Here is a 23292-nt window from a genome sequence, read left to right as displayed (position 1 = left end):
TGCTTCCATGGTTTTATTCTGAGCCACAGGAGTGGGAAAAAGTAGGATCACTGTTGCTGTGCTGCGCTGCACCCCCCACATCCTCCTCCTGGCCGTGTCATGCTACAATTGATTAGTTGGGTCTAGCGCCACAATAACGAATCCAAAATAAAATCACTGCACAACATCTGCTTTTGTATTAAAGTGGTTGTCAGACCTGCTTTGTCATCTCAAATTGTCGGATGAGCTCACATGTTTGGTGTAGCAACAATCAGCAAAACAGAAACGACACGGAGTCACTGAGATTTGAACGTGCGTGAGGTACCGGCGTAGAAAATATGGGAAGCTTTTAAAATTATATTTAGAAGAAACTCAAGTTTTGCATCTACATTTGTCAGTTTGTTATTTTGTTAACTGCTACAAATCATTTTCATGGTAATTTAAAGGCAGTATAATATGTATTGCCATTAGCTTTTTCCCCCAGCTATGTTTAATCCCATTGGATTTTTTTTTCTGGATTACACAGTTTCCATCCAAATTTAATCACACAACTGAGAGAGCTTCTGAAATTGTACCCAGAAACTGCAAGTGCTAATTGCATTGGAAGACTACAGAGAAAAGTGAAGTGAAAGCAAGAAGGAGGTCAGAATGAAGAGAAGAGGGAATTCTGGCTTTTAAGCTGGCAGATTACAAATAAGCAAAAGATAAGAGGGAATGAAAGCATGAGAAAGTCTGTATAGGAGCGGCGGTGTGGGCGAGAAGTGGCGAGGGGCAAGTGTTTAACACATTAGGAATTTGTGGAATTCCAAAGTTGCACATTTTCCCATCAAAAATGCTACTGGAAAAAGCCTAACCCTCCGCACCGACTCCTCCTGCTAGAAGGGTATTACGAGGAGATTATTTAGCTCTAAACTGATCTCTTACATTTCTACCCACTGATAAACACTAGTGGTTTATCGGCATGGCTGCTTTTGATCTCTCTTCCCATCCTGACAGGATGCACTCTAGCAAAAAAATATCAAGCATAGAGAAACCATGACTGTAACTGTAACTGCTTTTTTTCCCCTTTTACTCTTAAAGAAAACACCTATATTCAGCTGCTTAGGGGGTCTTTTTTTCAAAGCCCAAATATTCTGTGGAATGAGGTGACGTTACGGAGGTTTCAAAGTGATCCTTGGTGAAAAGAGGGGATGTTTTTGAGGGTGTTTCCACTAGTGAAGCAGAAGAAATGTAGCAACATTTCAACCTTGCTTTCCTCTGAGTGAAGCAAAACCAGACGGATGTTTAACTTTGCACAAAACCACCTCCCAAAAAAACAAAACATAAGTTTAAAATAGAAAAAATGAAGAGAAGCATGTTTTGTTTTTGCTTTACACCAAGATTTTTCAACCTGATGTTTAGACACATAATCATTTATACAACAATGTGCATTAACATGTATTGTTTTTTTGGTGGGGGAGGTTATTAATAATCTTTATTTTCCTTTCTTCTTAAGCACTGTATGTTGCTTGGAGGGAAGAAAAGCACAGATATTCCCCTGGAGGGCTACCTCCTCACTCCCATTCAGAGGATTTGCAAGTACCCCCTGCTGCTGAAGGTACTGTGCACCTGCTACAATAAGAAACTTGACCCTGACATCAAATAATAATAATCAGAAACAGGTCTGTGATGAGACCAGCGTCTCTTATTTTTAAAACCTCCATCTTCCTCGTCTTAGGAGCTGCTAAAGAGGACTCCCAAGAAGCATGCAGATTATCCGGCGGTGGAGGAGGCTCTGCAGGCCATGAAGGCCGTCTGCTCCAACATCAATGAGACTAAAAGGCAGATGGAGAAACTGGAGGCCCTGGAACAGCTGCAGTCCCACATCGAAGGATGGGAGGTAAGGAGAAAGACATGTTCATCGACATGTTTGAGAAAGACCTCAACCTCTGCTATCCTCATCTATCTTAACAGTTAAACTCCGCTGTAGCCAAATCACTGCTTTAAGCACAGGGGCCACAGACAGGGCTTGAGAGCCGTGTGAAGGGTCCAGTGAATTTTTCACGCCTCCCTCACCCACCACAACAGAGGCCTTGTCTTAGCGGGCACCACTGGGACAATCCACCCACACAGGGTGCCGAGGGGGATGCCAGAGGGCTTGCTGCCCAATCAGAAGAGACCTAAGCAGCAGGGCTTCAGTCTCACATGTACTGGGATGGTGATGTGGTAGGACCTTTTGGAGGAGAGAAAAGACAAAACTGAGGGATGGAACCAGAGAAGGGGCCCCACTGGGACATCCCACTATCTGCTTGCCAAAACCTGCCATTCCCTCTGAAAGAAGTTGCAGTTTGACTCTGATATGATAGCTGTGCCTCTGGAAAAATAGAAAGAAAAACAACAAATGGTTTTTCAGCTTATCAGTTATGTTTTTCACTGTTAAGCTTTAACCACTCTAATGTCCCACGTCCTTTATAGACCTCAGGAAGTGGTGCTGATGTAGTTAGCCAATCAGGATGGCAGAAGATGCTGAGAAATTATTCAGTGAGTTTCGTGAACTCTCAAATGTACAGAAGTAGTTTGCATTAAGGTTTAAAATATTTTAAACGATACAACTTTCAGTTTTGTGCCGTTGGTTAAATGAGTCAGTCTGCTATTGAAACATGCAAGAAACATTTTCACTATTTTTTTACATCATCGATGTAGGATAATGGATAATTTAAATGATTTCTAGTTTAATTCCTAAATATAATAATTGTCCCCTGTGTTAGATTGTTCTGATTTAAATTTTTTCTTTTCCTCTAAACACAAAAAGGAGTCATGGAAAGGCACTTTACTCTGACCTTGCCCCCTGTAGAGCCTTCAACCTAACAGCATTAGTCTCGCTCTTCTTTCCTCTCTCCAGCCACTCTCAAAGGCTAATCACCTCCAGCCCTAATGGTAGAGGCCGCTGGTTGTAGCAACGCATTACTGCTTGGATTCACTACGCACGTGCACGCATGTGTACCCTTTGCATACTGAGTCATGCATCATGTGGCCGTAAACACAGGTCCAGCCTTTCTCTGCACCTATTCCCAGCAAACCCCAGACTGGTGCAGTTTAACTTGAGCGTGAAACATGATCTCCTCCCCCAAGCCCAGTCACAAGAAAAGCTCAAAAAAATCATTTTTCTCTCTATGAACTTTGGAGATATACACATCTATTACAGATATGTAATCATGAGAATCGATTATGAATGCTTAAGAGTTGGTGTGGCCCACTGTGGGGGTTTCCACAAGTCTCTGGTAGACTGGAGTTAGAAACTTCAAAGATGACACTAAAGCCCAGATCTGTTGGCTGACGTGACAGAGGGTGATGGGTATCCTGCAGGCTAAAGGGAGTAAGGTGTCCACACATGGGTGTGTTTAGTTCCAGATGATTTGGAGTGGAACGATCTGTTGAACAATGAGTAATGAGTTGTCTTTTAGAGTTATTATTATATTTCTTGGTAGCCTTGTTTTGACAGCTTTAGCGAGCTGTGTGTGACCTCAGGCCTTCTCTATAGAACGTTATCCAGGCTAAGTTCGATCAATTAATGTTTCACATTTGGTCATTCGTGTCTTGTGCAGGAAGTGTAATCTAAAATCTTGTGTTTAACACACAGATTGTCGGTTCAGTGCATAACGTTTGTGTCACTGTTTTAAGAGAAACAGTCGTTTCAGTCTTAATGCGCTGTGGTCCATTTGATAGCTGACGAGAAACGGCTTTTTATGTAAGAGCTGATCACACCCTGTGAAAGTGGTTGGCGGTAGAGTAACACATTACATCTTATTGTTTAAGTGCATTGTAATGGGCTGGGCTTCTAAAAACGGTTTTTAAACCTCGCTCGGCATGATTGCCGTACACAGATTTGTGCCAGATTCCCTGCACAAATTCCCTTCTATCCATATATTATCTACCTATATCTATATAGGTGTGTTTTTATATGTAGGGATGTATTTTTAGCTGTTTGTGTGCAAACATTTGCATCCTGAAAGGAGAATAAATGATTAAAATATGTTCAGTGACTAACCAGCGTGAGGCTAATTGTCCCAGCTTGGATCAGCACACAGTTCATATTTTTATATTTTTGAACTGGAGAAATGTAAAAATGAAGATGAGCGGAGGGGGGTGGAGCAGCTGTGTTCAGTCTTCCCTATCATTGAGGAAGGAATGAAAACAAACTGGTCAGAGTGTGAAAGTTGAATTTTATATTGTTTCAATGAGGTTGTGAACTCTTTAAGTTTTGATGCAGGCAGAGGTGTTTTCTTTGCAGCTGTCAGTTCTGCTGTACTGGGAGTACTAAAAGTTTCCATGCTCTCCTCTAATAAAATAAACAGCCACTGAAGCACATGACCAATCTTCCCTTTTAATCTTGTGTTTCTTCTTCTTCTTCTTCTTCTTCTTCTTCTTCTTCTTCTTCTTCTTCTTCTTCTTCTTCTTCTTCTTCAGGGAACCAACTTGACAGATATCTGCACAGAGCTCCTGCTTCATGGAAATCTTCTGAAAATTTCAGCAGGCAACATCCAAGAACGTGTCTTCTTCCTGTTCGATAACCTTTTGGTTTACTGCAAAAGGAAGTCCAGGTAAGGGAGGCCTTCAAAACCGTGGGCCAAGAGCAGTGAGAACAAGAAATCATTCAGACCTTTTTTATTTTTATTAGCAGACCAGCGTAAGGAAGCCAGACGTGGAAAATTAGAGCAAATGCCCACATTCTTGCTAATGTAGACGCATCTTTAACATGCAAGCAAAACAAAAACACCTACGTGTGTCTGCTGGCTCCAATACCTGCAACTTTATGAATATGAATGTCCTCCAGGCACACGGCACTGGCATCAGCAGATGTTTTCCCTGATGACTGTAACCACGGTGTTTGTCCCTTTTCCCAGGGTTTCTGGAAAGAAGTCCACCAAGAGGACCAAGTCTATCAACGGGCCTCTCTATGTGTTCAGGGGCCGAATTAACACAGAGGTGATGGAGGTGGAAAATGTGGAGGATGGAACAGGTTTGTGTTTGCCCAGCAGCGTCACCTTGCGAGACCGTCTATATGCTGTCAATCATTTAAGTCTTCCAGAGTATTTATTGAACCATTTCTCACGAGGTTCTTGTTATTTATGAGGCAACTCAGTCTCTCTATCTGTTCCCTTTTTCTTTTGTTGTAAATAATCAAGCCAGTGTAGAAAATTTCAACGGTAGAGGTGCTATTTGCATACACTGCTCGCTTTTGATTTCAGGTCTTTGTTCATAAAGCCGTGCCTTTTAAAAACTTCAGGTCTTTGTTCATAAAGCCGTGCCTTTTAAAAACTGTCGATTGGAAATGAATCAGGTACTTTGTTGACAGTTAGGGTGGAGTATCATATGTGTGTGCCTAGTTTCAAACAGGATGTAGCTCACAAACTCGTATACCACCTTTTTGATGTCAACAACGCAGGAATAGGTTTAGGTGTCGATAAAAATCTCAAGTGCAAAAACACAATCCTGAGCTAGGTGATAAAATTATTGTGCTCTCATTCAGGGTGAGATATCATACCATCGCGCGACTCATCTGCAGTCTTGGAGTGATACGGTCACCCCTGTGCTTTGCTCTTGTGGTTTAGTTGCGAGGCACCATGCTGGGTTGGTACTCGCTGTCCCCTGATGAAGAAACGCTCGGTCCTTCCGCTCACGTTTCCTCTTTTTTTTTTCCGTCTCTCTCTTCTATGCTGGCAATTTATTTTGCAAGCTCACATGACCTTTTTCTGCATGTTAGCTGTCACATTTAGATAGCTGAGAGGGAAACCACAAAGAAAAACAGGCCTTATTCGTAGAACTTAGGGCTACCTCATTGGAAATGCATACATGTGTGAAGTCTCAGAACACAGATTATCTGATTATCTAATGCTGACAGCTTTGATGGAGTGGAATTAACCAGCATCAAGTGACCTGAAACCTTTCGCCACACAGTTATATAAAGGTGACTTAAATTTGATTCATTTAGGTAATTTGTTGTAAAATTAGGGCAAAAGTCTTCACATTTGCAAAAATTAAGAGATAAAAGAACCGCTTCACTTGCAATCTGTAGCTGTCCCAATAGGTCTACTGCATATACCGGTACTTAAATCATTTTTCCTAGAATCCCTCTTTTCCGTCTGAGTGGCTGAAAAGGGTCTCGGCACAGTATGGGAGTGTGTTTCAACACCCGAACTCCCATGGAACAGCAGGCTCTGCTCCCTGTGATCTGTAGTATCTGATCTATTTTTATGACCTTTGAGCACGAAGCTAATGCACTCCATTACCAGCGGCCATTCATTATTCAGTAGCTGTTCACCTGCAGCTAAATGGATGATAAAATTAGAAAGGGGTACGAGGAGCGATTTTTGTCGAGTCGGTGAAAAAACGGTCCTTTCACTACTCTTAGTGTGCATTCTGTGTCATCTTAATTGGCTTGTAAATCATCCCGTGAGGTTGTAAATCCTCTGTAAAGATAGCTTTAATGCTAACTTTACACATGTGACTTGATTGCAGTAACTACTTTCTTTACTTACCTTTGAGGTTCCTGTTACAGGTAAACATTTGAATTGTTTTTGAGCCTTAAAGAAAACTGCAAGGTCACCTTAGCCTAACAGTCTTCCATCTTTTTGCTTCCCAGCGGACTATCACAGCAACAACTACACAGTGACCAATGGCTGGAAGATCCACAACACAGCAAAAAACAAGTGGTTTGTCTGCATGGCCAAAAACGCCGAGGACAAGCAGAAGTGGCTGGATGCCATCTTGAGGGAACGGGAGCAAAGAGAGAGTAAGTGGCATTTTTCTAAAAGGACATTTCTACTGTGTAGTTTGTGGGGCAGATGGCGACAAACCAGAATCCTTTTATTTTGTAATCGTGCTTTTGCAAGAAAGTCTGCGTATGAGAGCGACTCTGTTTTCCCTTTGTTGGCGTGTTTCACTGTGTTTGTATGTATTGCCTTCTGCTCTCAGTCACAAGCTGAAAGTCTTGCTTTTCTTGATCTGCAAGATTCCGTTTTTCTTTTACTCGTTATCTTTCATGCCGCATTCTTTACTTTCATTCCAAGAATAGATGTAAATCGGAAATACACAGGTGGAGTTAATGTTACTTAATACATTCCAGTATGCAGGATCAAAGATTCAGCTTGTCCAGTACCATGACTGTTTTTAGTGGAATGCAGTTATCACTTTTGTTAGACACGTGTTTTTTCTGAATGCTCTAGGAATCGTTTGTCAGTTCAATAGCATGCCCGATACTTTGAAGTCTCTGTGTGGGAGCTTGTTTTGGCTTTTGCTTTTCCTGATTTTTAGCTGTAACCATCCTGTTTGGCAGCTTCTGCTGCTGGCTGGTAAGCTGCCCTACATGTCAGCGTCACTCTATATACCCAAACTATCAAAGCACCTCAGCTGGCACCCACTAATGACTGTGGATGTGCTTCTGACCTGGATACGATGTTCACATCCCGCAGCCATGTCCCACCTTGAATGAGCTGCCTGCCTTTGTTTGTAAAACAGAGGCTTAGGTGACATGACATTTGGGAGGTTACCTGGTTGACCCTTGTGGTAGAAGCTGCGAGAGGAAGAAAGAGAAATTAGTGACAGTGGCACATTTGGCAAATCAGAGCATTTACTGTCAACAAAAACATCTTCATTGACAAAGAGGATAAAAAAGGCATCCTGGTCAAATGCTTAAAATAGAAAAGCTTTCACTTTTCAAAGAAAGTGAAACAGTTCTGTGAAACAAGTGTGTTTTAATGAATCTGCATCTATTTTTACTGTGGTAAAACTTTTGATATGCATTTTTGGCAACCCTTGAAGTGTCACGAGGAAGTGATCGTGGCACATATTTGCATTAATGTGCAGAGAGTCAAATGCACTTAGTGTTCATTCATTAATAGAAAATAGAAACCCCAGCACCACTTCCACTCATTTTGTAATTAGCAATGAAAAGCGATCATCTTGTTTCCTTTCAACTTCTGACTCTTTTGCCTCCAAATGTGTCCCCACCTGTTCAGCTCCAGCCATCTGTCTCTGTTATGTTCGCCGAATTAGACGGTGTAAAAGGCTTTGACTGGTTTTGCTGGGACACAAAACGGGCCACCTGATAATGTTGATGGCTAAACCCCAAAAGCAGTCGGACAATGATTTGGCTGAATCCAAATGAATGAAGATTTAGCTGTGTCTGCTGTTTAACGGAGGACAATTACTCAATTTAACCTTAGTCGTTTTTTAAACTTACATCTGCGATTTCGGACCCCATTGAAGGATTTGGAGCAGAGTTTGACGTTATCGGCATCCGATTCTGTGATGAAAGGGTTTCAGAAAAGGAACGAGTATGAAGGAGTGTGCTGCAGCCTGTGGTGTTGAGTTTCAACCCGGCGGAAATCGACCTGAGGCGAACAGATGCCAGATCAGTCACAGTTCCCAATTTTCCCTACTCTCTCCCCTTCTGTTACCCTCACTGCTGTACACTCTGCTTTCACTGTGCTTACCTTTCTTCCAAGCTCTTTACCCGTCTAGACAGCAGCATGTTTTACTGTAATAAATCCTGGCAGCGATCCTTTTCACATCTCTCCCTGCATGCATTATTAGTTTTCTTGACATGGCTTACTTGTTGTAGCTTTTTTTTCTCCTTTTTTGCTCCAGTCCTTTACCGTGTTAGACATATGACTCCCTTTAAAGCCCCCCAACCCCCCAAAAGGACTTTCATTGTTCAACAACTGCCAGCTGGAAGCGGTGTTCTCGTATCAGTGTTTTTGTGGAAGTTTAAGAGAAAACGGACGTCGGATACCGTGATAGGGTTTTATCTCGTGCCAGTGAGCATGGGAAGATGAGGAGTAGTACAAGACAAGCTCTGACAGCTGGAGCAGAATCTGGGGGGGGGGGGCGTCTCCGCTGGACAGGTCCCGTCTGTTGTTCAATGACACTCATTGTTTAAGTCTACTCCAGCTGCTGCCAAATGTAATATAACCCCACCTCCATCACAGCCAGTGGAGATCTCCGAAGAATCAAAGGAGAAAATTGGATTCTAGAATAAGCTGTGCAACTTTTTGCATTGTTCGCCCCACCTCCCCTCTTTTCAGTGGGTCACAATCCTACACCATCACTCAAGTTCCTGCCTTTTTAAATGGTTTGACTTGAATAATGCATTTTAAAGGGTATAAGTTTTCAGCATCATTGCATAGTTTATCCCGAACACCACAGATATCTATAAAGTATTAATAATGCTGAAAATATATAATATAAAGTATACTTGGGCACAAGGCATAAAAAAATGGAAAAACAAAAGTGAGGTCAGAGGTCGAATGTGACACGATATTTTGAATCCCCACATACCAGTATCATTTCCTAAATGTTGCCAGTATAAACAAAGTTAGTGATATTTTAAGCACAGTTTTAAAGAAAGGATATTTTATGAAAGTGTGACCTCATTAGACCTTGAAAACAAGTACAAAGTAACACGAAAAAAAGAATCACTCCCTATATGACTATACGTTGTCAATGCAAATCATTGCAGTCAGAAAATGCATAGTTTTATATCTATATAGCATTACTAGCACATTAGCAGATCAAACTATTGACCTTGAAGAAGAAGTGAGGTCTCAAATGTGACACATATTTTAAACATCTATATGGTACTTTCCATATGTTGATAATACACACGACACATGTGAGAATCATAGTTTTTAAGTTATAAGACTTTTAAAAGGCAATTTTCGACCAATAAATCATTAAGTTGACCTTGAAGACCTTGATGGGTGTAAGCTAAATTTGAACGGATTGTAAACATGACCCCGCTCTACACCCTTACAAAGTTTGATCTGAATTCATTTTGATGAATGACACACAACGCAAACATAACCCTCTTGGCTGAGGTAATAAAATGAATTATTTGAGAGAATTAGCAGAAAAAATTAATTGCTAATACACTTGGTAATATTTTAGTACAAAAGCTGCTGTAAAACGTTTTAAAATAGCAAAAGATATAGTAAAAAGGTAAAATGTTGATCATTACATTTTACCCAGTGAACTGTAGTGGTGCCCCATGTGTGTCGCTTTTGAAATATAGCACTTTGCAGTTTGGGAGCCTGATGTGCCTCTCCGTAGAGTCCAGCAGATTAGGGAGTCACAGTTGGAGCAGAGTCGAGTTGCTTGAGTCCAAAAGTCTCACTTTGCTGTCCAGAAGTTCATCAAGGCCCTGAACAACTTTAAGCAGCACAAACGGTATACTCACTGAAGACTGGAGTGGCAGGCCTAACAATGCTTTATTCCGCTTTATAATAAAGGAATAATGTTTAACAAACGGACACAGGAACGAGATCAAGATCACGCTGACCTCTTGAACTTGACTTACTCTAAAACAGCTCGTCTAGGGGAGATTAACATCTGGGTTTGTGGCAGACCCAAGCCGGCATGGCTTCATTCCATCTGTACAACAACAGACTGCAAACACGCAGTCCAGGCTAGCAGCACCGTGACGTGTTTTTGCCTCTTTGCTTTTATGTAGATAGCTGTGCAGTGCAAGTCTGTCCTGTAGTGGTTCGGCTATATTTTTCTTGGCTGAAATCTTGTTTGTTCATTGATTTCTGCTCCCAAATTTTTTCATAGTCTTACTCTGTCGAAGGTCCTTGTATTAAATACAGTGAATCCTCGCAGCTCTAACTTGCTTCATGTTTGTTTTTTGTTGTTTTTAGGTCTCAAACTGGGAATGGAGCGGGATGCCTATGTGATGATTGCAGAAAAGGGCGAGAAGCTCTACCACATGATGATGACCAAGAGTCGACACCTGATTAAGGACAGGAGAAAGAAGCTCAGCATTGTGCCCAAGTGCTTCATGGGAAAGTGAGTTTCTTGGCTTCCTGAGTATGGGGGTCTCTGTAGGTTTCAAGAATGTGACTGCAGTGCCACGCTGTTCACATGAGGGTCTTTACAAATTGTTCTTACGTAAGATCAGCAGGCTTTCAAAGGCGCTGGTATCCAGTCTCCCCAAGTCCTGGCAAAATGCCTAAACTGCTTTATCCATGCATCCCCTTGACTGTAATGAGCCCCCCTCACAGGGTTATAGAAAGGGCCACGTTGCTGCCTACCCCCCCCCCCCCCCACCCACCACCCCACCTCACGCCATATCATTGAGCACACACTGACACAGAGACTTTCATTAGCAAAGGGCCTTTAGCTGCTTCAACAGGCCATTCCACTTTATGTCCCCTTGATGTCTCCGTGCAGTGAGAAGAAAATAAGAGACTTGCTTCTACTTCCCTCGTTTCCTCTGCATGCACATCAGTTTTTGTGAGATCCTGAGCAGCAATTAAAATTCTTTCTGGCACCATCTCGGGGAAACAAAACATAAAAACTAGGCAATGCTTACAATGGAGACTGATGGCCGCTCTTGTAAAGAGAAATCAGGGAGCAAGCATTAATGTCTGCAACACTGCCAAAGCAGCCTCTCAGTATATCAGAGATTATAAAATGCGTACCTCACGCAAAAGTGTTTTTAAAAATGTATTTTTTATGCATGAGTAAATGTAGTGGACGATAACAGAGGAATCACACCAGTGATGGTGCCCAGAAGTGAATTCATAAGACTTTAAAAATATGCAGTGGTGTTTATTAGAGTCAAGTTAACTCTTCCATGTTTTCAAATCAGTTTCTGTTTCTGCTAGGAATTATAGTTTGCCATACTATGTGTCCGTATCTGTGCAAGTTTGTGTGTGTGTGTGTAAGCTTTCATAGTCAGAGCATATTCCCTTTTTATCATCTTCTCTGGAAGGCAATGATTCATCACCAAATACTTTCAGTTCAGGTCACTATCAGAACAGTAGCTTTCGATCGTTTTCCAATTTGAGTGTTTCTGCTTTTGCCCGCCCCCATAAATGCATTTTAAAATTTCTTACTCTCTCATCTCTTTACACTCACTGTCATATCATTCTACCATCTCCCCCTTTCCTCACTTTATCACTCGTTCATTTCCTGCCAGTAAGTGCAACCACGCGATCTGATATCGTCGTGTTGGTGTTGTTCCCAGATCATCATACTAAATGTTGTTCCAGGATCAGCATTGCAAGTGACCAATCAGAATGTTGTGATGTCATACTTTTGCGACTTCGGGAAAAACTGCCGTAAAACAAAAAACTGTACTTAAGCTGTGAGAAACCGCTTCTGTCCGCCGATCAGCGGACCCTGACCCTAACCGTAACCCTTTAATAAACGATAAGCAGAACTGATATTGTCCTTGCAACATTGGAATTTCATAAATGCACAATGGCTTGGCGCGCAAAAGAATAACATCAGAACAATGTGATTGGTCACTTGCAATGTTGATCCTGGAACAACATTTTCATGATGATCTGGGAACCACACCAACACGACGATATCAGATCATCTTTGCATTTATTTTTCTGATGAAATTAGCAACGGTCATAGATTTAGTGCTTATTGCATTAAACGGAGATGCTGACTCCGGTTTGATAGGACTCTGTTGTGTTGATAGCCTAATTCCATCAAGTCACTGTTGTGGAAAATTGCCGGTGTTAACACTTTTTTTTTTTTCCCTTACTAGCTTAATTTTGGTTGTGCCCATCTTTCCATTATAAGACCTCTGGCTAGGAAGAGCACCTCAAGTGTTCAGCTCCATTCCAATCTGCTTCTGCTCCACTATATTTGTGCAAGGGCATGGTTAAAGGGGGGTTGGGATGGCACCACTGGCTATATGTAAAGTTTTAGCCATTGTGCTGTTTTGAAACCAGCAAAACAATTTACTAAATTATGCGGAAGACATGTCTTATATACTGCCTTATTGACTCTGATGAAACCGTAATTTTCAGTCCTAATGGGCGACACATGGACACATTGCCTCACAGCAAGAAGGTCCTGGGTTTGAATCCACCATCTGGCTAGAGCTGTTTATATGGGTTCTGTCCGGGTACTGTGGATTCTTCACAGTCCAAAGACATGCAGTTAGTGGGGTTAGGTTAATTGGCAATTCTAATTGCCCATAGGTGTGAATGGTCGTCTGTCTCTTTTTGTTAGCCCTGCGACACACTGCTGAACTGTCCAGGTGTACCCTACTTCTCCCCCTATCGTAGCTGGTATTGGCCCCGCTCCTCTGTCACTCTGAAAATGATGATGAAATGATGAAAATGAAGTGCAAGGTAATGAATGGATGGGCATAATGATCAGATCTGAAATTAGCAGTTGAGATCATATACTTATTAGGAAACTATTTACTGAGTTCATAAATTAAGTAAACAAGAGGAGACTTTTATTCAATAAGACTTCTTTTTGCATGTTTGGAAGTTGTAGGCACTCAAATCAGACCACGATTAGATTCAGTGAGCTTTTTAAAATGACTCTTTAAAAAAAAAAACAAGTGTTGGTGAAGACAGACCGCATCAGTAGGTGCTTGATTAAACGCATCTGTGGATGAAACTGAAAACACCCAAATTTAAGTTTAAAGAGATGCGGCCAAACAGGCTTAACAAGGTTGTCCAATGTATATTTGTAACAATAACTATATGATTTTGAAACAATATTTATTGATAGAGGATTTGCTAATAGTAGCTCCATAACAATACATTTTTAAGGTGTAAAACACTACATCTGTAATGGACATTTATGTGGTAAAATATATTTTCAGGCTCTGGTGCAGTATACTTTATATTATACACTCTGTACTAATGCAATGCACAAAAACACAGAAAATCCAGCTGTCTTTTTTATGTCTTTCTATTTATGTCTTGTAGAATTTACAGGCTTTTATGGTTCTTTGCCTCTGCTTCTGTTGGGTGTAAAACTAACCTGCGTGTCATTTTCACAATGCATGTTAACTCTAGGCAAGATTTAATTAAGCATGTGGCGTCATAAAAGCCACAAAATTTTAAACTCAAGTAAAAGGTCAAAGGTTCTGACCCACAGTGTCATGCAAATGGAATAGATTATGAATGATGTTTTCAGGAAAAAAGTCTCAAACAAAACAAAACACAAAAGTTTGGAAAATTACATTTTTTAAAATCTTGATGAGGTGTTGTTAGTGTGCATTTAGAAGTAAAATCTGTTGGTTTCTTAAATTTTACTGTATTACTCTGTATATCTTTGTGTTCATTCCCATAACAGCTCTGTGTCCCAAAATTAACCTGACTCTTACATAACACCCACATACCCATACCATTCACTTGAGTCCCCTGTCATTGTCACTTAACAGCCAAAGAACATAAATGGAGACAATGAACACACACTCACAAATATTACAATCATGAAATCATGTTTTATTCTCAGTTTGAGGGAGAAAAGGAAACTCGGGACTTGCTCATGCACATATACAGCTCTACATGTTAGAGCACTCACTTGGCATGCTCTTTTCTCTTCAAAGATTTCTATATAATCATGCATACAATGTGAGCATATGGTTATGTGTTGACTTCATACATACACATGCACACATTATGCGCTTGACATTTACACATTCTTCTCATACACTAGGCTAATAAATCTATTGCATGACTGCCTGGAAGCAAATCCACACATAAGGACAGATTTCACACATACAGCTTTCAGAATTATTACCATGCTGGCGTGCTCAATCCCAGAATTAATGAACATGCACGGACACAAACATGCACCAGCTCTCTCCAGTTCACAGTTCGTCATTATCTGGGCAAGCGATTTCACTCAGCAGCATGAAAGGCAAAGAAGGGGAGAATGTAATTTTCTCCTTCAAACATTTGTTCTGCGCACACTGGGTGTGAAGACAAGTGAGCAGAGCTTAGAAGTGCTTACATTTGAATGGTTAATGCTTGTATTCAAGCAGCTGTGAGGGATATCTGGAGGAAAAGATAAACTATTCATTTTTGTGGAATTTGTTTTCCTAAAACAAACTGCAATACATTTTATCCTTAAAAAGCCTTACCATAGTATGAACATACTAGATTGCATAAGAGTGCCATATGACAGTGAAGCTGTTCTGTAGCTAGGATATATTTCGCTAGCTGTATGGTGTGAGCATACTAGAAAAAAAGATGGCTCTGGTATAAGACACATGGCCTAACAACAATACTTATATCAGTGGAATAGAGTGCAGAAAAACAAACATTATAAACTGCTTTTCTTGCAGTTAAATAGGGTTTAAAAAATTATTTAAAGGTAGAACGCTGTATTAGCTCTGCTAACTAGCAATGATTAGCATGTACATTAGCCACATTTAGCTGTTAGAGCCACAATCTGCAATATAAGGCAGTGCTTGCTTACATACAGACACAATATTAGTTTGAAAAATCACTTCCTCAGACACGACCTAACCTCTTTGTAGGATTTAACATGACTAATGATGTCAGTAACTAAACTTCAGGTTGTTGCATTAACTCAGTATTGATCTGTGTAGTCATTCGCGCTCCGTACATTCACATTCAAAATAAATTTTATCAAACCAAAAATGCCACTTTTCACTCCAGACCGAACTGTAATGAAATCTGCCTTTTAAGTTAAATATATAAAAGTTTTGGCACCATTATGACCAAATCAGCCAATGCTTTTCAGAGTTTCTTAACTGACATGGTTGTTTAAGTACTTTAGCTATGAACAGCAGTCATAGATATCTCTCCATTTTTGTCTTGTGTCCTCAGTGAATTCGTGTCATGGCTCATAGAGAGCGGAGAGATCAGTAAACCTGAAGAAGGAGTCAACCTGGGACAAGCATTACTTGAAAATGGCATCATCCATCATGGTGAGACAAATTAATGTAGTTATTTCTCCAACTCTTTACTCCTCTGTCATCTTCTAATCCTCTATAACGTTTGCATTTTAGAGCTCTGTAGCTCTCCTCGTCATTTTTCCCCCTGTTTGGTCCTTCTCTGTCTTCAGGCCTGTTTCTAATGGCTCCTTTTCTCTGATTCTCACTCTCTTTCTGTAATTGGTTGACTCATTCATATAACTCACAAATCCTCTGTGTTTTATGGTTGTCCCACAACGATCTGAAATTATTGTCTGGTATTGTCTCTTGCCCGAGGGACACTCATAGGTTTACTTACATGAATTATACATTTAGAAATGAAACAAAATACTCACACTCACTTGGACAGACACTATTATAGAGAGTGTGTATGAACACAACTGCTGCTGTTGCTGACAGGGCTCTTGTATGTAAGTGCAGACCACTGTAAGTATTTCTACATGCCACACTCTCAGGAGAAATCTGCTGAGACCTAGTGTTCATATTCTTTAATACCTGTGAAAAATCCCAAGAAATCCTCCCTCACATTTACCATATAACCATAGAGAGACACAATGATGACATGCTGGGCTCTATGGAACAGCTGTGAGGCTTTGTGGGTAAATTGAAGAGGTTTGAGCCCTGCAGGCAAAATGTAGGTGTCACAGTTATCCAGTGAAAAGAAATCAGAGAGAGGCAATGTAACAGATTGGGAGACCACAGGAGTAAAAGTAAATCCATGTATTTTACAGTTCTTATCCAATTAGATGTACATGGTTGGTTTGAGGCACTTCCATCCTCCAGTTTACACCTGAATTTGAGCAATTTTGAGATCTTCTTTTTCCCTCCACAATAATTCAGCCATCATTTTATGTACTTTGAATCCCACAACACTTTACAATGACTGATTTGGTGGTGCATTCCTTTGGTTTTATGAGGGTATTTTAAGTCTAGACTGAGAAAACCAGCAGCTTGTTTGATTCAATGCCAGCTTGTTGTGGTGGAACCAAACTGCCTCTCATTGGCAGATTTCACGGTTAGCTTTGTGACTATCGTCTGTTTCTGTGTGTCAGTCATTTTTCCATTTTCCGTATTGGATTAATTCTAAATAAGTCATTCTGGAACTTTTTTTATTAGTGCAAGCTGGGACGTTTTTTTGGGACTGGTATTTGTCTGCTGTTAACGTCATTTATATCACTCCACCCAATGCCCCCAGGAAATATAGTTCTTGCCTCTTACCTTTTTTCTGTAATTATAGCAATACTATCAACAGATGCATCAAAAAGTGGCACATCAATATTAAAATCTTAAAGGTCTCTATTCCAATGTCAAAAAGCAGTGTTGCAGTAAATTTGTTGCCGCAGTGCATCACTAGCTCATCATAACTGGTAAACCTCTTCAGCCTATTATGTGTGAATACAGCAATATTAACACTGGCATTGTATTAGATATGTCATCCAGTTACAGTTGAAAATCAGTAGCATATATGTCCATAACCTTAAGTCCATTTTTGAAGAGTAGATATTCGCAAAGGGAATATGTAAAGCAGAGAGTTTTCTTTGGCTTTGATGTTCCACATTTCACAAAAAACACCTATGTTACAAACTCGAAATCATCTGATATTCAGCCTGGAGCAGAGCTGAGGTGACGGTTCCTTCTTTTGCTCTTGTTTTAGTGTCAGACAAACACCAGTTCAAGAATGAGCAGGTGATGTACCGTTTTCGTTATGACGATGGAACCTACAAGGCCCGCAGTGAGATGGAGGACATCATGTCGAAGGTAACGAGAGTTCTGCTTCTGGATCTTTTCATTGGTGCGACAGAACAAAGAGCATCAGGATAACGACAGTTGTAACGAATGAGCTGTAAATGTTTGCAATGGCTTTATATTAACTTTGAGGTAAAATAAGAATTCATTGACTTGTTTAAAGGGTCTGCCTCTGCAGATTTCTTCACTTTCATACCCAACAGCACAGCAAAAGTCAGCTAACATTTCTTTCCTCACACACTTTTGCATGTTTTCATGGGTTCTCCTTCTCTATTTCAGCTTCCTCCCACAGTCCAAAAACATGCAAGGGTTAGGTTAATTGGTCGTCCTGAATTGGCAGTAGGTCTGAATGTGAGCAAGAATGGTTGTATGTCTCTTCAGGGCGTTCCATGCTTCTTGTGACCCTGAGCTGGATAAGCAAAAGAAGACGGATGGACGGATTGATAAAAACTCTAAATGATTCTTGCACTGTCATGCTAAAGCTTAAAAAATACAATTCAGACCCACTATCTTCTTCCAGAAATTGACAAAAAAATCAGCTTTTATTTTCTTTCTGCCGCTTTCATCTACTATCATTACAGCTCGATCCTCTCATCACATGTGGATCCTGCCGTATGGTGCAGTTGGCTGTTGTTCCATTAAAAAATATATTGTTCCTCCAAAACTGTCCACCTTTGACAAACTTTATACAATATAATTTGGACATTTTACAGTTTTAGATACGCTCCAGATACAATCTCACATCTCTCATAGACGAGTGAGGCAGAAGCTCAACTTGACAAAAACGATGAACCTTTTTTTGGTCTCCATTTGTTCTCAGACCTGACTGTTGTCAGGGTTTGATATAAAAAAACAAACATTTTTTTGTCCTTAATTCATAGCCTTAGGGTAGCTCTTTTCAGTTGTTCTGAAGCCATGTTCATACCTGTTTACCCAAGGCGTGTATGATCTATGAGTCAGCAGCTCCATTTTTCTATCGTTACAGGGCGTCAGGCTTTACTGCCGGCTTCACAGCCTCCACACACCTATCATCAAGTAAGTACCTGCCCTTCTCCCTCTTTTCTTTCTCCTTCTTCATTCTTTATTCTCCGCTCTTAACATCCCTGCTCTCCAGGTGCAAACATGCATATTCATGAAGGGTTCACATTCGCCCCGAGTCACCCTTTCTGTGATGACTGAACAAATGGTATCCCTGCCAGGAATGACAACCTTCAAACCCTTTTCCCTTCCAAACTGGAGTCCAAGCCAGCCGTGAGCTGCTGTAGGTTTATGCTTTCAGGATTCAGTTTTTCATGGCTGGAGGCTTATATAAGCATGCTCTTAGAGGATTAAGGAGAGCCACTTACTGTGAGCATTTGTCTCTTTATCTTTACAGTATTGAGCGTTGAACTCTCTATTTCATACACAAATGCTCACACAGTCACTTTACCGCTGAGTGCACCTACTTAGAAAACTAATTACTACAGTGTGTAGTATATACATACACATAAACACACACTTTGTTAGCCTCACTATATGTTAATGTACATATGTAGCTAAACTAGGGTCGTTTAAATTATGGTTTACCTACTAATTACATACTAATCCTAAAATAATCCCATAAGGTGGCATAGAGTTATCTCACTTTACAAAAATCTAAATTTAAACAGAAACAGGAACCATGGGAAACTCACAATGTTCCTGTGTGATAAGCCCTCAAGGACACACACTGTACACACATTCTCTCTCTGCTCCTGTCCCTCCTTTCATACTATTCCCTGCTCATCTCTCTATCTTTCCCTCCATCACTCACCCGCTGATTGAAGTGGCCGGAGTTGCCATTGGTGCAAACAAAGAGCCTTTGGTCTGGGGACAAATCCTATTAACATACAAAGGCAATCCTTCTGCCTGCCAGGCACTTATTATGTAAGATGGCCTTGCTTTTTATTTATTTATTTGTTTGTTTGTTTGTTTGTTTTTAATTGTAAGCAGACACCATTAATTAAAATGTCTGAGTGATGGATGTGTTGCATTTATGAATAATAAATAATCATAAAACCGTGCCACTGTTTTATTAAACTTTGTCTGGTGACAGAGCCTCCAATGATTTCCTAATGATAGAATGCCTTGGAAAAAAGTAACTACATGATAAAATGCACATTAAACTAATAGAATTAACATCGATGATGTCATGGGTATATTATGTTGTTAAAACAGAAAGTCGCTGATCATAAAACGATACTGGGAAGTTATCCACTTTCACGGTTGTTTCACTGCGTTGTCAGCAGTGTCATTTGTGCCCACATCATCATTTAATATATACGGCGCTTGTTTATTCTGAATATAGTATACTGAGTATGGCTGTTAGTGGCATATGTATCACAGTCTATTTCTGTGATACAACTCGCACAACCGAGAAATTGCACGTCGAAAAACACATCCTCTGTAGCATTTCCTGTTTTACGTTTTACTTGTCGAGCAGCCTGGTGCATTGTGGCTGAGCGAGCTGTGGTTGTTCTCAAATCGTAAGCTTACAGAGTGAGAAGTTAAAGGGACAGCAAGTGCACGGTGCTTATCTCACGGTCTGTACTGTGAAACCAGGGACTGATCAGCTTGACGTCAAAAAAAGGAAGAACAAAAGATGAATTCCCAAGTTAATGACCGAATCTCATGCAGATGACTTCAGCATAACTGACCACTAGCTGAGTTCAGCATAAGCTAAGCGATGCATCTGAATAGTAACACCAAACACCAATGAGATAGCATGCACAGCTAGGTGTTAAAGCAGCTAACCACAAAGAGGTTTTGCTACACTTGTAACTCTGTTTCTTTTTGTTTTTTTATTAAAGTTTGCACTGAACAATAAAGCTGATCTAATTCAATCTTTTGTTGCTCCTTATAGGGACAGAGACCACCATCTGAAAACCTTTAAATCAGTAGTGCCTGCTAGCAAACTGGTGGACTGGCTACTCTCACAGGTAAAATAAGAAAATATTACACTGATGCACACTCACGTGAATCCACAGAAGCCACCAAGGGTGCATTCAGTAATGATGTCTCTCATTACTGTAAATGAATGAATTGCTGCAGTGCATTGTGGTTGTTGTGTAAAACAACCACAATGCATTGAAATTGAACAGTGAAATGAAACTAGTGGCTCAAAAATGTATTAATTTTAGGGTTGCATTTGGGTAAAAGGTGGATTTTCACTTTTTAGACTTTTGTGACTGTCACATAAACATGTACTGTCAATGCTACCATCCTGAGTTTCCTCCAAAATGTAAATGTGCACCCTTGTCTCAGTCCAGACCTTCAGGATGATGTAGCATGTGTTTTCTAGCTAAAAGCACTTTTTAATGAAACATTAGAATTCAGAAATTTAGAGTTATCATTATAATTTTGAAAAAGTTGCCTTTTATTATAGGTACGGTTTGAATGCAGTTTTAACATTTTCTACTGTCTTTACTGAAACTGAGGGACAAGTAACCCAGTAGTGTCCTAATCTCTCCCTCTCACTTGTTCTTAGACACATAGATATTAACCTGTGCTGATTAAATTGTACAGTTTTTAATGTCACAAATTGAAGCAGCATGCTGCATATGAGCAGGTGTAAACAGGCATTGTGAATGACCCTGTGTGCGTCATTGACTTGGTTTCCCAGGGAGACTGCTCGAACCGAGAGGATGCCGTGACGCTGGGAGTGGGGCTCTGTAACAGCGGCTTCATGCACCATGGTCAGTTAAACTCACTCTCAAGCACTTTTGACAGATTCTAATCATTCATATTGTTTCGATTCCCCACAGCTTTGGCTTAAATTTGAATAGTGTTGTGTTTGTGGCACTTTCTCTTCAGTTCTTATTCTCTCCCCGGTCTTTCTGTGCTTTTCGATTACATCATCTTTCCCCTTCTCTCAACCCCACAAAAATGTTGTATTGGCCACTCTCTCTTGCATGCCATCATAGGCTTAAAAAAGGGGGCATCCTAAACTTGTATACCCAGTCTAAATTTTTAAAACCTCACTCACCACATTGTAGTTGGAGCTGCTTTGGTCCCAGCCCAGCATGTTGAACATAAACAGTTTTAGGAGTGTAGCCTAACCAGAGTTGTTTGGCTTTGCTACATGGCTGTCTGGGTCACTCCACTGAACCGTGAACGCTGTTTAATGCATAAAATTGAATCTGTCGTCAGCGGACACATGTATTTTGGGTAAAGTGGGAAGCACTTAAAAGAAGTAGTGTGGAAAGGCTGAAGAAGTGACAAGTTAACAGCACTTCCTGGTTTCCTGAAGGATATAGAGAAGTATGCAAGATTATAATACTTGGACGCACTCTAATCGGGGAGACCTGCAGATTAATTTAAATGTTAAAGTTTTGAATCCTTATCAAAGTCTCTTTAAGACAATTTAACAACATCTCTGGAGTCTCATGTGCAGTATATCTACATTATAATGTGCATAAATATATACAGGATTATTTTTTTCAGTCCTGCATCTGCCATCTGTAAAAAGTGACTATAGAGTGACTTTTGTTTTTTTGCTTGCTTAGCTTGCACCAGCTTTCACTACCATCTGTTTGAAGTTGTCACCTGTTCTCCTTTTACTCTGCCCTTCTTCGGGGTGAGGAACTCTCTCTTCTCAGCCTGTCTGCCCACCGCGCTTCACAAGTCACTCTCTTTAGTTCTTAGTCAGCACATCTGCTGCTCTTGATCCCGGTTCCTTTTGAACTCCTCTTCTTTTTGTCTCTCTCCATTTTTTAAACTATCCTCACCTTCTTCATTCGTGTCTCTGTTTGACGGTTACAAGGTTGTAAAACACTTCATCCGTGGGATGATAATGGGTAGCAAAGTTAATATAATTAAGCTCACCGTCATGGACACCTGCAAGTATTGTAACTTACAGAGGCCGATAATAATTTACATGACCACACGTTTCCCTCCCACCACAACTCAATCTGCAGCAAGTACAGATCCATAAATCAATACTGAAGCCATAAAAATTATTGTTTGATCATTTATCTTTATCGCCTCTAGAGCAAATTGTCTTGTGGAAATCCATTTTGCACTTTATATCAACACTTTGCATTTAAAGGTGCGGCTGTACCCAGATAAAGCAAAAGAATACTGTGCTGAAAGTGCTTTATCATGTATCATGGCATGTTTTCTCAAATTCCTGCATCAGTGCATTGTAGATTCACAAAAATCAGTTTTTAAAAACTCTGTTCCAAAGATCCTTAAAAAATTGATGTTGATTGTTAGATAATGTTGTCAGTTCAGGGTGTTTAAATGATGATTTAGCAGTGTGTGAGTAACTGTGCATGCATTATGTGTGACAGTTTCCGTAGCGGCACTCCCCCACCAGCTGAATAGGAGTAAAAGTCTTATATGGCCACAGCCTATGTGAGTCAGAGGAAATAACTCACATTTGTGCTTCGTTTTAGTTGGTGCAAGGCCAGTGTGAGTAGGTGTGACCTCTGTGTGTGTGTGTGTGTAATGAGTTTGTGAACACTTTTGTTGCTCATCAAATCTCTGAGCAGCTGGGTACCTTTGGCCCTCGGTGTTGCCCGTACAAGCCTCATTTTACAGTGGCCTCAGAGAGTCATGCATCTGCACAGACACGGCAGATTAGGTAACATCCTCGGATGCATTTTTTGTGTCAGGGAAATGTTTGTGCCTCATGTCACAAATTCCAAATCCTCCTAAGACGCAAACCAGATGGACTTTTTCTTTGGTCTGTTTCTCTGGAAACAGACGTGACAGAACGCATCGTGACTTTTTAGTGCAAACTTCAAAAAGCTGCGGCAAGGCAATGCAGTTAAAAGACATACTGTACGGTACAATAGTGTGTGTCCTGTAATTGTAGCCGTGCTTACTGATGTGCACTTGGG

The 23292-nt window shown here is 40.5% G+C and overlaps 1 protein-coding gene across 2 annotated transcripts in view; it reads left to right on the top strand.

Moving 5' to 3' along the window:
* The window catches only part of prex1 (phosphatidylinositol-3,4,5-trisphosphate-dependent Rac exchange factor 1), a 78675-nt gene that overhangs the window by 25835 nt on the left and 29548 nt on the right, over positions 1-23292 (top strand). For both annotated transcript variants that reach the window (XM_086277375.1, XM_086277374.1), the window contains exons 5-15: positions 1475-1576; positions 1697-1858; positions 4426-4559; positions 4863-4978; positions 6602-6751; positions 10656-10803; positions 15579-15679; positions 17340-17443; positions 18417-18466; positions 20313-20388; positions 21072-21144. In XM_086277375.1, the coding sequence (XP_086133501.1) occupies positions 1475-1576; positions 1697-1858; positions 4426-4559; positions 4863-4978; positions 6602-6751; positions 10656-10803; positions 15579-15679; positions 17340-17443; positions 18417-18466; positions 20313-20388; positions 21072-21144 (1216 nt within the window). The remainder of the gene's footprint in view (positions 1-1474; positions 1577-1696; positions 1859-4425; positions 4560-4862; positions 4979-6601; positions 6752-10655; positions 10804-15578; positions 15680-17339; positions 17444-18416; positions 18467-20312; positions 20389-21071; positions 21145-23292) is intronic.

Source organism: Aulonocara sp. 'chitande type north' Nkhata Bay, linkage group LG20, assembly GCF_057382095.1.
Source record: "Aulonocara sp. 'chitande type north' Nkhata Bay isolate Kocher_YH1m ecotype deep benthic linkage group LG20, A_spYH_male_GT1.1, whole genome shotgun sequence".
Lineage (NCBI taxonomy): Eukaryota > Metazoa > Chordata > Actinopteri > Cichliformes > Cichlidae > Aulonocara > Aulonocara sp. 'chitande type north' Nkhata Bay.
The sequence above is the reverse complement of the archived record's forward strand: the minus strand, read 5'-3'. Positions and strand labels throughout refer to the sequence as shown.